This window comes from Cheilinus undulatus, linkage group 15, assembly GCF_018320785.1.
Source record: "Cheilinus undulatus linkage group 15, ASM1832078v1, whole genome shotgun sequence".
Taxonomy (NCBI): Eukaryota; Metazoa; Chordata; class Actinopteri; order Labriformes; family Labridae; genus Cheilinus; species Cheilinus undulatus.
Genome location: NC_054879.1, coordinates 1,047,256 through 1,060,625, shown reverse-complemented (window position 1 = coordinate 1,060,625; position 13,370 = coordinate 1,047,256). Strand labels below are relative to the sequence as shown.

At 41.6% G+C, this 13,370-nt stretch overlaps 1 protein-coding gene across 1 annotated transcript in view; it reads left to right on the top strand.

Moving 5' to 3' along the window:
* mylka (myosin, light chain kinase a) overlaps positions 1–11,448 on the top strand; it is a 157,720-nt gene extending 146,272 nt beyond the window's left edge. The window contains exons 30-35 of the mRNA XM_041807351.1: positions 1,863–2,015; positions 2,753–2,901; positions 4,415–4,466; positions 5,773–5,915; positions 6,500–6,612; positions 8,365–11,448. Coding sequence (XP_041663285.1) covers positions 1,863–2,015; positions 2,753–2,901; positions 4,415–4,466; positions 5,773–5,915; positions 6,500–6,612; positions 8,365–8,502 — 748 coding nt within the window. The 3' untranslated portion in view covers positions 8,503–11,448. The remainder of the gene's footprint in view (positions 1–1,862; positions 2,016–2,752; positions 2,902–4,414; positions 4,467–5,772; positions 5,916–6,499; positions 6,613–8,364) is intronic.
* The last annotated feature ends 1,922 nt before the right edge of the window (positions 11,449–13,370 follow it).

The following is a 13,370-nucleotide window of genomic DNA, read 5'->3' as shown; positions in this document are numbered from 1 at the left end:
TCTTATATTTAGAGTATATTTTTTGTGTTTATTCGCTGTCTCTCTTATATTTAGAGTATATTTTTTGTGTTTATTCGCTGTCTCTCTTATATTTAGAGTATATTTTTTGTGTTTATTCGCTGTCTCTGTTATATTTAGAGTATATTTTTTGTGTTTATTCGCTGTCTCTCTTATATTTAGAGTATATTTTTTGTGTTTATTCGCTGTCTCTGTTATATTTAGAGTATATTTTTTGTGTTTATTCGCTGCCTCTGTTATATTTAGAGTATATTTTTTGTGTTTATTCACTGTGTCTGTTATATTTAGAGTATATTTTTTGTGTTTATTCACTGTGTCTGTTATATTTAGAGTATATTTTTTGTGTTTATTCGCTGCCTCTGTTATATTTAGAGTATATTTTTTGTGTTTATTCGCTGCCTCTGTTATATTTAGAGTATATTTTTTGTGTTTATTCGCTGTCTCTGTTATATTTAGAGTATATTTTTTGTGTTTATTCACTGTGTCTGTTATATTTAGAGTATATTTTTTGTGTTTATTCACTGTGTCTGTTATATTTAGAGTATATTTTTTGTGTTTATTCGCTGTCTCTCTTATATTTAGAGTATATTTTTTGTGTTTATTCGCTGTCTCTGTTATATTTAGAGTATATTTTTTTGTGTTTATTCGCTGTCTCTCTTATATTTAGAGTATATTTTTTGTGTTTATTCGCTGTCTCTGTTATATTTAGAGTATATTTTTTGTGTTTATTCACTGTGTCTGTTATATTTAGAGTATATTTTTTGTGTTTATTCACTGTGTCTGTTATATTTAGAGTATATTTTTTGTGTTTATTCGCAGTCCCCCTTTATATTTAGAGTATATTTTTTGTGTTTATTTGCTGTCTCTGTTATATTTAGAGTATATTTTTTGTGTTTATTCACTGTGTCTGTAATATTTAGAGTATATTTTTTGTGTTTATTCGCTGTCTCTGTTATATTTAGAGTATATTTTTTGTGTTTATTCGCTGTCTCTCTTATATTTAGAGTATGTTTTTTGTGTTTATTCGCTGTCTCTGTTATATTTAGAGTATATTTTTTGTGTTTATTCGCTGTCTCTGTTATATTTAGAGTATATTTTTTGTGTTTATTCAGTGTCTGTTATATTTAGAGTATATTTTTTGTGTTTATTCAGTGTCTGTTATATTTAGAGTATATTTTTTGTGTTTATTCGCTGTCTCTCTTATATTTAGAGTATATTTTTGTGTTTATTCGCTGTCTCTCTTATATTTAGAGTATATTTTTGTGTTTATTCGCTGTCTCTCTTATATTTAGAGTATATTTTTTGTGTTTATTCGCTGTCTCTCTTATATTTAGAGTATATTTTTTGTGTTTATTCGCTGTCTCTCTTATATTTAGAGTATATTTTTTGTGTTTATTCGCTATCTCTGTTATATTTAGAGTATATTTTTTGTGTTTATTCGCTGTCTCTGTTATATTTAGAGTATATTTTTTGTGTTTATTCGCTGTCTCTGTTATATTTAGAGTATATTTTTTGTGTTTATTCGCTGTCTCTCTTATATTTGGAGTATATTTTTTGTGTTTATTCGCTGTCTCTCTTATATTTGGAGTATATTTTTTGTGTTTATTCGCTGTCTCTCTTATATTTAGAGTATATTTTTTGTGTTTATTCGCTGTCTCTGTTATATTTAGAGTATATTTTTTGTGTTTATTCGCTGTCTCTCTTATATTTAGAGTATATTTTTTGTGTTTATTCGCTGTCTCTGTTATATTTAGAGTATATTTTTTGTGTTTATTCGCTGTCTCTGTTATATTTAGAGTATATTTTTTGTTCATTCACTGTGTCTGTGTTGTTTTTCGTCCCAGGCTGAGCGGTCTCTCTCCGTTTATGGGCGATAACGACAACGAGACCCTGTCGAACGTCACGTCGGCCACCTGGGACTTTGAGGACGAGGCGTTCGATGAGATCTCGGACACGGCCAAAGACTTCATCACCAACCTGCTGAAGAAAGACAAGAAGTAAGGAAATATGGACACTCAGGCACTCAGAAAGGAGTTTCTCCATCAGATATAAACCTGCTAACACTCCGTACAAGTCAAACTCAACGTTTAGTGAAACTGGTCTGTGAAAGCCGCTTCTGAAACCTGAATTCAGGTGAAAATGTCTGTTTCAGTGTTTAAGCCACACAGAGTCTATGACAGACATCTATATCACAGATAAAAACGGGAGTATTAAGTTAAGACAGTAGGTCTGTTTTACCTGAGGGATGCAGCCGTTCTCATTTTTTTAAGCGTTTTAGGAATTACCTAAAAAAACAGCTTTGTTATCCTGAGAGGGGAGATAAGAGTTTATCCTATTAAAATGAGTGAAATGTCCTCTTTACCTCCTGAATAAGAAGTGAGGCTATGATATGTGGGCTCAGGGCTTCTGTTCATCAGAGCCTTTCTACAACAGTTTATCAGGCTGCTGTATACGGCAGAGAACCACTGATGTGGATTACTTGTAATTCATGGATTAATGAAAATGTGGAGTGTTGTTAAATTTGCTGCCAATAAATCCTGACTGATGCAGAGACTAAGGTACAGCTGTGTTGCTCCATCCCAGTTTTACAGCCGTAAACTGTGAAACATTAAATATGAATTTTGTTGCTCAAATAGAGGATGGATCATGTTTTCCTGAACCAGTCTTACAGAAACCTTCCCCTTGATCCTGAGTCCTCAGTACCATTAAAGCGGTCTGTGTGTTCCTGTTTCAGGGCTCGTCTGAGCTGTCCTCAGTGTTTCGAACACCCCTGGCTCAAACAGGACACCAACACCATGAAGACCAAGAAACTGTCCAAAGAGAGGATGAAGAAGTACATCCTCAGGAGAAAGTGGCAGGTAAACAGAAAGGGACACCAAACTAAAGGACATTCTGATGGTCCATTCTGATGGTCCATTCTGATGGTCCATTCTGATGGTCCATTCTGATGGTCCGTTCTGATGGTTCGTTCTGATGGTCCATTCTGATGGTTCATTCTGATGGTCCATTCTGATGGTCCATTCTGATGGTCCATTCTGATGGTTCATTCTGATGGTTCATTCTGATGGTCCGTTCTGATGGTCCGTTCTGATGGTCCGTTCTGATGGTCCGTTCTGATGGTCCGTTCTGATGGTCCGTTCTGATGGTCCATTCTGATAATTCATTCTGATGGTCCATTCTGATGGTCTATTCTGATGGTTCATTCTGATGGTCCATTCTGATGGTCCATTCTGATGGTCTATTCTGATGGTTCATTCTGATGGTCCATTCTGATGGTCCATTCTGATGGTCCATTCTGATGGTCCATTCTGATTGTTCATTCTGATGGTTCATTCTGATGGTTCATTCTGATGGTCCATTCTGATGGTTCATTCTGATGGTCCGTTCTGATGGTCCGTTCTGATGGTCCATTCTGATGGTCCATTCTGATGGTCCGTTCTGATGGTTCGTTCTGATGGTCCATTCTGATGGTTCATTCTGATGGTTCATTCTGATGGTCCATTCTGATGGTCCATTCTGATGGTCCATTCTGATGGTCCATTCTGATGGTTCATTCTGATGGTCCGTTCTGATGGTCCGTTCTGATGGTCCGTTCTGATGGTCCGTTCTGATGGTTCGTTCTGATGGTCCGTTCTGATGGTCCGTTCTGATGGTCCGTTCTGATGGTCCGTTCTGATGGTCCGTTCTGATGGTCCATTCTGATGGTCCATTCTGATGGTTCATTCTGATGGTCCATTCTGATGGTTCATTCTCATGGTCCATTCTGATGGTTCATTCTGATGGTCCATTCTGATGGTTCATTCTGATGGTTCATTCTGATGGTCCATTCTGATGGTTCATTCTGATGGTTCATTCTGATGGTTCATTCTGATGGTTCATTCTGATGGTCCATTCTGATGGTCTATTCTGATGGTTCATTCTGATGGTCTATTCTGATGGTTCATTCTGATGGTCCATTCTGATGGTCCATTCTGATGGTCTATTCTGATGGTTCATTCTGATGGTCCATTCTGATGGTTCATTCTGATGGTCTATTCTGATGGTTCATTCTGATGGTCCATTCTGATGGTCCATTCTGATGGTCTATTCTGATGGTTCATTCTGATGGTCCATTCTGATGGTCCATTCTGATGGTCCATTCTGATGGTCCATTCTGATGGTTCATTCTGATGGTTTGTGCTAACGGCAGAATAAACTGTTGTTATACAAACCATCCCTAAGTGTCTGCCAGAGATGTTTATGGTTGTGTTCTAAAAAGAAAAGAGATTTGATCAATAAGATCACTGAACGATGGTCCTCTATCATGGATGGTCCATTCTGATGGTCCATTTCTGATATTTCTTCTTCTGATGGTAGATGGTCCATTCTGATGGTCCATTCTGATGGTCCATCTGATGGTCCATTCATCGATGGTTCATTCTGATGGCTGGAGTCAGCGCCAAGAAAGGATATACAAACCATCCTAAGTGTCCAGAGATGTTTATGGTTGTGTTAATGATTTTCCTGTTTCTGAAGCCTTTATTTAGAGATCTGTATTCTCTAAACCAGTGCTTCTAAATGGTGTGCTGAGGCGCACTGGTGTGCCATAAGGCAAGTCTAGGTGTGCCATAGGAATTCGTACCATATGTTTTTACTACAACTTTATGGTGAGAACTGTAACCAGGCCTGCCCACTGGCCGGACCCCTGAAAAATCCCCAGAGAGTGGGACCTCCCCAGTTGTGATTTATTGATATCAGTGTATGTGTGTTGGATCAGTAGCATCGGTGCTAGCATCCTGGCTAACAGTTACCTCATTAAGAGCTGAAAAGCATGGCGAGCTATTTTTGGGTTGAAATTGGTGTTAAAGTTATTATTTCATGCTTTTTTTAACCAAGTTAAACAATTTTTCTACCCATTTTTGCCACTTCTTATTACTACTTTTGACCCATTTTTGCAACTTTTTTGGTACTTTTTACCACATTTAACCCATTTTTACTTAATTTTTGCCACTTTTCACACATTTTTGCTAATGTTTGGCCTTTTCTTGCCATTTTCTTCCATCACTTTTAACCCCTTTTTACCACCTTGTAGTAACTTAAACCATTTTTGCCCTTTTTTTTATCACTTTTTTTTTTTTTTTTTAAAGGTTTATTTTTGGGCCCTTTCGTGCCTTTATTTGATAGAGGAAGGACAGTGGAAACAGGGACGAGAGTGGGGAGAGACATGCGGTAAAGGGCCACAGGCCCGACTCGAACCCGGGCCGCCCACGTACATGGGTAGCACCTTAAACCACTCGACCATTCGCGCTCTCATTTTCTCATCACTTTTATCCCACTTTTACCACCTTTTTACACAGTTAATCCTTTTAGGCCAGTTCTAACCCATTTTTGCCACTATTTTGACACTTTCAACAAGTTTTGGCCAATTTCAACCCATTGTTTGGCCACTTTTTACCAATTTTCGCCCATTTCTGACTTTGTTTAGCCACTTTTTGCCCAGTTTTGCCATGTTTTATCATCACCTTTGACCCATTTTTGCCACCTTTTGCCATTTCCATGATCCCCCAGTTGTCTGGGCCCCGGGAAGCTCTCCCCTTTATCCCCCCTTATAGGCCATCTTGACTGCAACATTATTTAAAAAGTCTGTTTTGTATCGATTTAAATATGGTGTGCCTTGAGATTTTGGCTTAATCTTAGGTGTGCCTTGGGCAAAAAAAGTTTGAAAACCACTGATCTAAACACATCAAACCTGATCCCAGAACTGACTAGACTCACCTGTTCTCCTCCAGAGGATAATCAGTTCCTGGAGTGTTTGGAGTACGAACAGAAGACGGAGTGTAAGCCAACATTCAGCTCCGTTATCAAAGACGTGGAGGTGGTGGAGGGCAGCGCCGCCCGCTTCGACTGTAAAATCGAAGGTAAGAGACCAACAGGTGTATATACACCCAATCAGCAGAAACATTCCTCTGACCAAACAAAACAATCATCACGATAGAAGACATTTGAGACGATACAACAGCAGAGCAGCCTCCTCTACGTGACAGTTCGCTTTGCTTTCTTTGTTCTGTGTTGAACCCTTAATGATGGTAACGACCCAGCGTGGAGCCCTGAGGGTCTTCCATGTTGTAATGACACACTTTGGTGTAAAATGCATTTGTGTGCTTTTATTCCTTCGTCGTACTGATAGGACAGTTATGGAGTCACAGGAGGGTAATGACATTCAGGGACAGACCCCGGCCTCCTGGTCTGAGTTCTACATCTGTATGTGGAGCATACAGACATACCCACCAGGCTAGGGCGCCCAGACTAACTGATGATTCTGAGTCATTTTTAAGTAATAGAATATTTAATGTTTCTGTATCTCAGAGCGTTGAAGCTTACTCCAGAGCTCTCAGCTACGTTTTTAGCTTTTCCTCCAGAACAGTCTACAGACTCCCTTCAGACTCTTCAGAGGACGATCAGCTCTGATCACTAACGTTTCCCTCCGTCTGTGTTTCCTCAGGTTACCCTGACCCTGAGGTGGTTTGGTACAAAGACGACCAGCCGATCAAAGAGACCCGACACTTCCAGATCGACTACGACGAGGAGGGGAACTGCAGCCTTGTCATTTCAGAGGTCAGAGGTCACTGTAGGCCACTGTCAATCATCACCCACACACTGCTGTCGTATTTTAACATAACTGATTATTAAATTATCAATGAAGTGTTGAGCGTAAACATAGATTATTTTCTCTAACAGTTCAACCCTAATAGAAACACAGCTGTAGGTCCTGGAGACGCTAAAAGAAGAACCTTGAAAATGCTTCAAACGTGCTTGAATTTAACTGGGGAGATGGTGTTTGTCCTTGTACTTGGCTGAAGTTTTTTAAGTGATGTTTCCTGGTGAATTAGAGGAATTAGAGGGAACTGTTGGATATGTAGGTCCACCGTTTTCCTTCTTCTCTGTCAGCTCTGTTTTTAGCTGAAGTAAATATTTCACAGTCAGTGTTCAGTTAACGGTGGGTTTGGTTCAAGGACTCGTCTCTGGATGGATCTGAACGGGTAAATGTGCTGTAATTAGCTCTTTTCAACTCTGTTTCCTCCTCTGCTTCTCTCTCGTGTGGAGTCCCACAGGGCTCAGTTCTAGGCCCTCTTCTCTCTCTATTTGCTCCACCTAGGTTCAATACTTAGGAAATATGGCATTGCATTCCACCGTTATGCAGACGACAGTCAGGTTTATGTGCCTCTTAAAAAGAGCAATGAGTACTCTGTTCGCCTGTTGTTTGAGTGTTTTGATGACATAAAGGCCTGGAAGGCTCTGAACTTTTTAAATTTTAATGATAAAAAGACAGAGGTGATGGTTTTTGGTGGTATCACTGAGACCCCTCCTGTAGATCTGAGTCCCCTGGCCAGGATACCAAACAGTCCATCAAAAACTTAGGGGTTAAAGAGGACCCTGATCTTGAGCTTGACAGTCAGATTAACGCTGTCGTAAAATCGAGCTTTTTCCATTTGAGGCAGCTGGCCAAAATAAAGCCAGTTCTTTCAAAGCAGCACTTTGAGACGGTAATCCACGCCTTCGTTACCGCTCGGCTGGATTACTGTAGTGCATCGTATGTGGGGGTTAGCGGGTCCTCCATCGCCAGTCTCCAGATGGTCCAAAATGCAGCTGCACATCTTTTAACTGGCTTATGTAAATATGACCAAATTCCCCCATTTTAGCCTCGCTCCACTGGTTGCCCATACAATTTAGGATTAATTTTAAAATTCTTGTATTTATTTTAAATCTGTAAATGGTCTTGCCCCGCCCTACCTCTCTGAGCCTCTACACCCATACACACCCACCCGCTCCCTCGGGTCAGCTGATCAGCTGCTCCTGGAGGTGCCTAAGACCGAGCGGAAGCTCAGAGGGGACCGTGCGTTTGCTGTTGTGGCTCCAAAACCATGGAACGATCCAGCGTGTTCAACAGGCCTCTTCTCGACCCGTTTTTAAATCTCTTTTCTCTGGCCGTTAACACACAGTGGTCGTCCACTTTATTTATTTATTTGATATCTTTTATGCGTGCCTTTTCATGTTACTCTTGTTTGTCTTTTAAATTGATTCTGTGTTTTATATGTAGTGTTCTTCTATCTCTTGTGAGCTGCTATGTATTTTTATGTATTTTTTATTTTTTCTCCTGTACAGCACTGCTGTCAACTGTGGATGTTTTAAAGTGCGTAACAAATAAAGTTGGATTGGATTGGACTGGTTTTCAGACATGAGCGGTGTGGGACTTCCTCAGGGCTCCATGCTGGCTCCGTTATTCTTTATTAGACGTTTTCACTCAGAGGTTGGCGGTTTATCATTTCATCACAGATAATCAAGAATGTCGCTCTGTTCAACCTGCAGGTTTCAGGGGACGATGACGCCAAGTACATGGTGAAGGCGGTGAACAGCCTCGGGGAGGCGACGTGCACTGCCGACCTTCTGGTGGAGGTGATGGCTGGAGAGGAGGAGGAGGAGGAAGAGGAGGAGGAGGAAGAGTAATGACTCACACAGGAGGAGGAGGGGCCTGTCACAGCTGAGCGGGATAAACAGACCAATAATATCATAACGTGTTGTTACAGGAGGGGCGCGTGGGCGGGGTTTATGGTCATAAACATCACAGTATTGTAACGTGGCTGTATTCAGAACGGTCTGCTACATCCTCCAGCAGACGGCGGTATCTTTGGACAGCAGCATGTGGCGGTGGTTTGGCCGTCAATCGTGGTTCTAGCATCAGGAAGCTAACGGCTAACACAGCTGCCTTCAGCTTCTAGGAGGTAAATTCACCACCATGTGGTTCTCACCACTGCAGGGTTAAGCTAACACGGTTAAAGCGTCATTCAGTCACATGACGTCATCCTGGTTATCCTGCTCCAATCAGACGTGCCTTCACAGTAAACGTCAGTAAATCTGTCGCTGTCCACCGTTTCTAGCTCTGACTGGTTGGTGCTTTGCATTATGGGAAGGAGGGGGTATGCTGCAGACTTTATTGAACCAGTACGTTGTCCTGGTACTTTGGCGTGCTCCAGACCTCATGTTGTTTTCAGACTGCTGAGTCAGTGAGCATGTAGACGACGGTTTCGAGTACAGCCATGGTCTCAGACTCTCCGATCATCATCTTATTCCTGTATGATTTATTTATTCAGCACCAGGCTGGAATAAACCCCGCCCACATGACACGCCCCGCCTTCCCCGGGTTAGCGTCTCTTCATCAGCAGGTTCCCTCTCAAAGATGAAGGACTGAAACGATCGTTTAGAGTCCTGGTTCCGAGACTGAAGAGTCTTAAAGTAAAGATGTTATTTTAGATGAATGAACACGTTTCACCGAAACAGAACAGCTCATGTTTTTCACTTTCATTTAAACTCGTTTTAATCAGGTTCCTTTCACTGAGATCAGAAAATCAGATCTGCTGACTCAGAGGAGCGGGGTCTACTCAGAGGTCTCCTTCTTACCTCCACCATTCAGTAAATAGAGACTGCAGAAATATCAGAGGATCATGGGAGCTGTAGTTGATGATTTTCTGTAAATAAGAACTGATATTTCTCTAGAAGCATCCTGATAGAAGAAGAATTAAAAAGCTTTAGCTGTCAAGCTTCAGTTCAAATAAAGGTTAGTCTGTCAGAGGAACTGTCTGATGAAGAGTGGCTGCTACGCCCCGTCACCAAAGGCTCATGGGAACTGAAGTCTACGTATGGAAGAGCGTGGGCCTTAAATCACAACACGTGTCTGTTTCAGCGTTAGAGCGGCTCTCTGTGGAGGTTCAGGAGAGGAAGAGGAGGGATGGATGAAGGATGAAGATGGTCACCCAGGTCTGAAACCGCAGAGTTTGGTCACACAGCACGAGCTCAGAACCAAAAAACTTTAATGACAACAAAGCATTAACATTTTTAAAAAAAAATCTGATACAAGGGCTTTTATTCTGAATGTGAAGAAGTGAAAGTTTAGAGTTTTTTATTCACGGAGCTTTGACCGCGGCGAGCAACCTTTTTACTGTCCAGCTCAGCAGATCGACCTAAACAGGAAGTCAGACACAGGAACAGCAGTAGTATCCAGTTATTTTCAAAATAAAAGACCAACAGCATGTCAGCATTTCATCTAAAACAGGAAGTGAATGACGCAGACGTGAATCCTGAGCTAAGAACAGACGTTTTATTTAGACTCAGAGACGTAAAGGTGAGGATAAAAAGACTAAAGTGTCAGATAAAGATATAAAACATATTTAGAATAAATGAAAAGAACAGCAGCACAGAGCTCTGATCACTGCCGCCATCACCCCATCACACTAACAGGAAGTGACCACGGCTTAAAGACCCTGTAAAGTGAAAATTAATCTGTGTTTTGGTTTGTTGTATGACAGATCACTGTGTTATGAACCCTAACTAAAACATCTATAAGTTTATAAATTAAGCTTCAAAATCATGAAAAATGAGGCAGTAAAATCAGCATGGTGGAAGGTATAAACCAGGAGTCCCTCAGGGCTCTGTGTTTGGTCCTTTATTATTATTGGCTGTATAAAGTCACCTTGTATGCAGACGATGTGGTTGTGTTTTCATGCTGGAGTTCAATCAGAGCGAGAACAGCTGCGGCGTTTGGTGAGTAAGGCTTCGCTGTTTCATCAGTCGATGAGTTTGTGCGGTTTTTACTCGCTGCTTTGATCCTCTGGGACGGTAAACTTTAACGTGACCAAACTCTGCGAGTTCACGGCCGACCGTGAGGGAATAAGAAAGACATCAGTGTTTTATAAATCTGCTCTCGTCTCTGCCCGTCTGATGTGCTCAGCTCTTTGTTTCTTTTCTGCCCTTCACGTTTTCTTCTTCCTGTTTAGTTTTGTGACTTTGACGGCGGTTTAACCATCCAGTCATCTTTGAGCCAACGTCACCCGTGCCTTAACCTGCTCGCCTTAACGCCACACGGGTGATGTTTTTCTACGGCAGTCGTGTTTTTGAAGTACTCACACCAACTTTGGTCGCTACGGCGAGTCTCTGTTCAAGTCGTTTCTTTTGTTTTGTCACATTCCAGCCGTTTGTTTGAACTCATTTATCGACCGTTTTTAGGAAAACCAAAGAGAGACGTCACAGGTGTGTGTGTGTGTGTGTGTGTTCCTTACCTGCCGCTGCGTGTGTGTGTTTGTTTTTCAGAAGGTTTTATTTTATTTAATGCACAGATTTATGGTATTAATATTATCAATATGAGCATCTGTCTTCATGGAGAGCCAGCACTTCCTCTGTCACCTTCATCATCATCATCGTCATCATCATTATTATTATTCTGACTATTATTATTATGACCCCATACTACGGCAGTGAGTCACTCTGATTTGTTTTGTATTAGGTGTATGTAGATGATGTTTTTATAAATATATCTGAGTGTGAAGCGCTGCAGAGGACATGTACGAGACACTACGACTGTAGTTACTCACAGATTCAATAAATCCATCACAAAAACAACCAACCGTGTGGTTACTGAGCCCCAAGGACAAACGCCTCCACTTACAAGAGGTTCTTCAGTGATTGGTTATTTATTCTCCTCTTTGTTTGCAAGCATAGATAGAAGTTCCAGGCACCAGGGCCGGTTTTAGGGACAAGTATTCTTTAGACGTTTTAATCCAGCGGGACAAATAAAAGACTTAAATCCCTGTTTGAGTGTTCACAATACGGGAAATCTACTTTTTATGTGATAAAGAATAAAGTCATTAAAGGGACATATTTAACCCTTTAAAGACAAGTTTATATCGGTCTCAGAGGTCCCTAAAACATGCCTGTGAAGTTTGTTTCTGAGAAACACTCCAGTATTGATGTCTGCATGTCTAAAACCTCTGTTTCAGCCCTGCTCAGGACCAGCTGTTTCTGTGTCTGTGGCTTTAAATGGTAATGAGCTGTCTGACTCCACCCCTGACCACACCCCTCTCAGGAAATGGATTTAGCTGTACTGATGTTACAGACACTTTTACTAAAAGTTAAAGACCTGCCTGGGATTTGATCCGTCAACCTCCCAGCCTGTGGTCAGCAGGGTAACCCACTGAGCTACCCAGCATCTCAGCTGGTGTCTGAGAGGAGGATCAGGAGAGGAGGGTGGAACTTTCCTCCAACCAAGGAGGACCAATCAAATCCGAGGGCGGGGCTAACTCCCACATGACATCATGAGGGTAAAATCTGAGAGCGGCTTGTTTCAGCACACATTTTCTAAAAGGTGGAGGTGGGGGCATTTTTCTGGTACTGGAGGGGATTTTGGACAGGGGCACATATTTTTGTTAGAAAAGCCTGAAAAAGGATTTTTGCTGACTATGTCCCCTTTAACTCAGTGAGTGCCAGCCTTTTATAAAATGGAAAGTGGCGTTTTGGCCATTTTCAGTCATCTTTCAGGACCCACAGAATATTTTGTACTATGATTCTGAAAACACCAAATAGCTCCAATGAAAGAAGAATCTCTCTATTTCATCATGGATAAACCGTTTGTTTGCAGCTCGTTTGTTCTTGATTTATCTGAAGTTGAATAGAGGCTAGTTTCACCAAAAAGACCACTGTTTTCTAGAAAGCTGAGAAAAATGCATTTTAGTGAAAGAGAGTCTGTCAAGCAGAGCAGTGATGTGAATGTTATAATTTTACCTTCAATGACATAAAGACATCTGAAAATCGTATTACAAATGTGATTTTATTGTAAAATAAATAAAATGCTTCCAGTCACTGTCATTCACACTCTGAACCTGGACGGCCTCCACGGGACCCCCCGATACGCCCACGGCCTCTCCTGCTTGTCGCTGTACGCGTCCGGCTGGTGAGAGGCTGCCTTATTTCTCCGACGCGGGGGGGGGGGGCTGCGGCATTCTTTAGCCTCTTGACCGCATAGACAGATAAAGCGCCGATCCCTGGATTCGCTGTCGTTAAGTTCAGTGTCGGCTTCAGTGAGTCAGCGATTTCTCAGGCAAAAGTTTAAAGTTTCTTCCAGTTAGAGCTTTTAGCTTAGATTACCTCCATAACGATCGCTCTGCTCTTTGACCCCAGGGTCTCCACCTCTGACCTTTGATCTACCGTCTCTTCTGACTGTAGTGTTCTGACTACGTATCCCAGAAGCCCCAACATTACTCACAGGGAGTGTGAGAGCGCGTCACACTCATATACGTCAGTGGCACTCACTGAGTTGGGGGGGTTGAGTTTGGATTCAGTTTCTTACAGGAGAATATAAGCAGGCTGCTGTGAGGCCCTCCCCAGTTTAACCAGTCACAGTCAGTGGATGTTTTCAGGGTTAGTGTCTGAATGAAGGTCATGTGACGGCGGTGTGTTCCAGTGATGACTCTGACTGGTGGGTTTACGGTGGTACGGTCTTCTCATGGTTAATATGTCCACAGTCCGGCTCAGAGAACCCGGCTCCA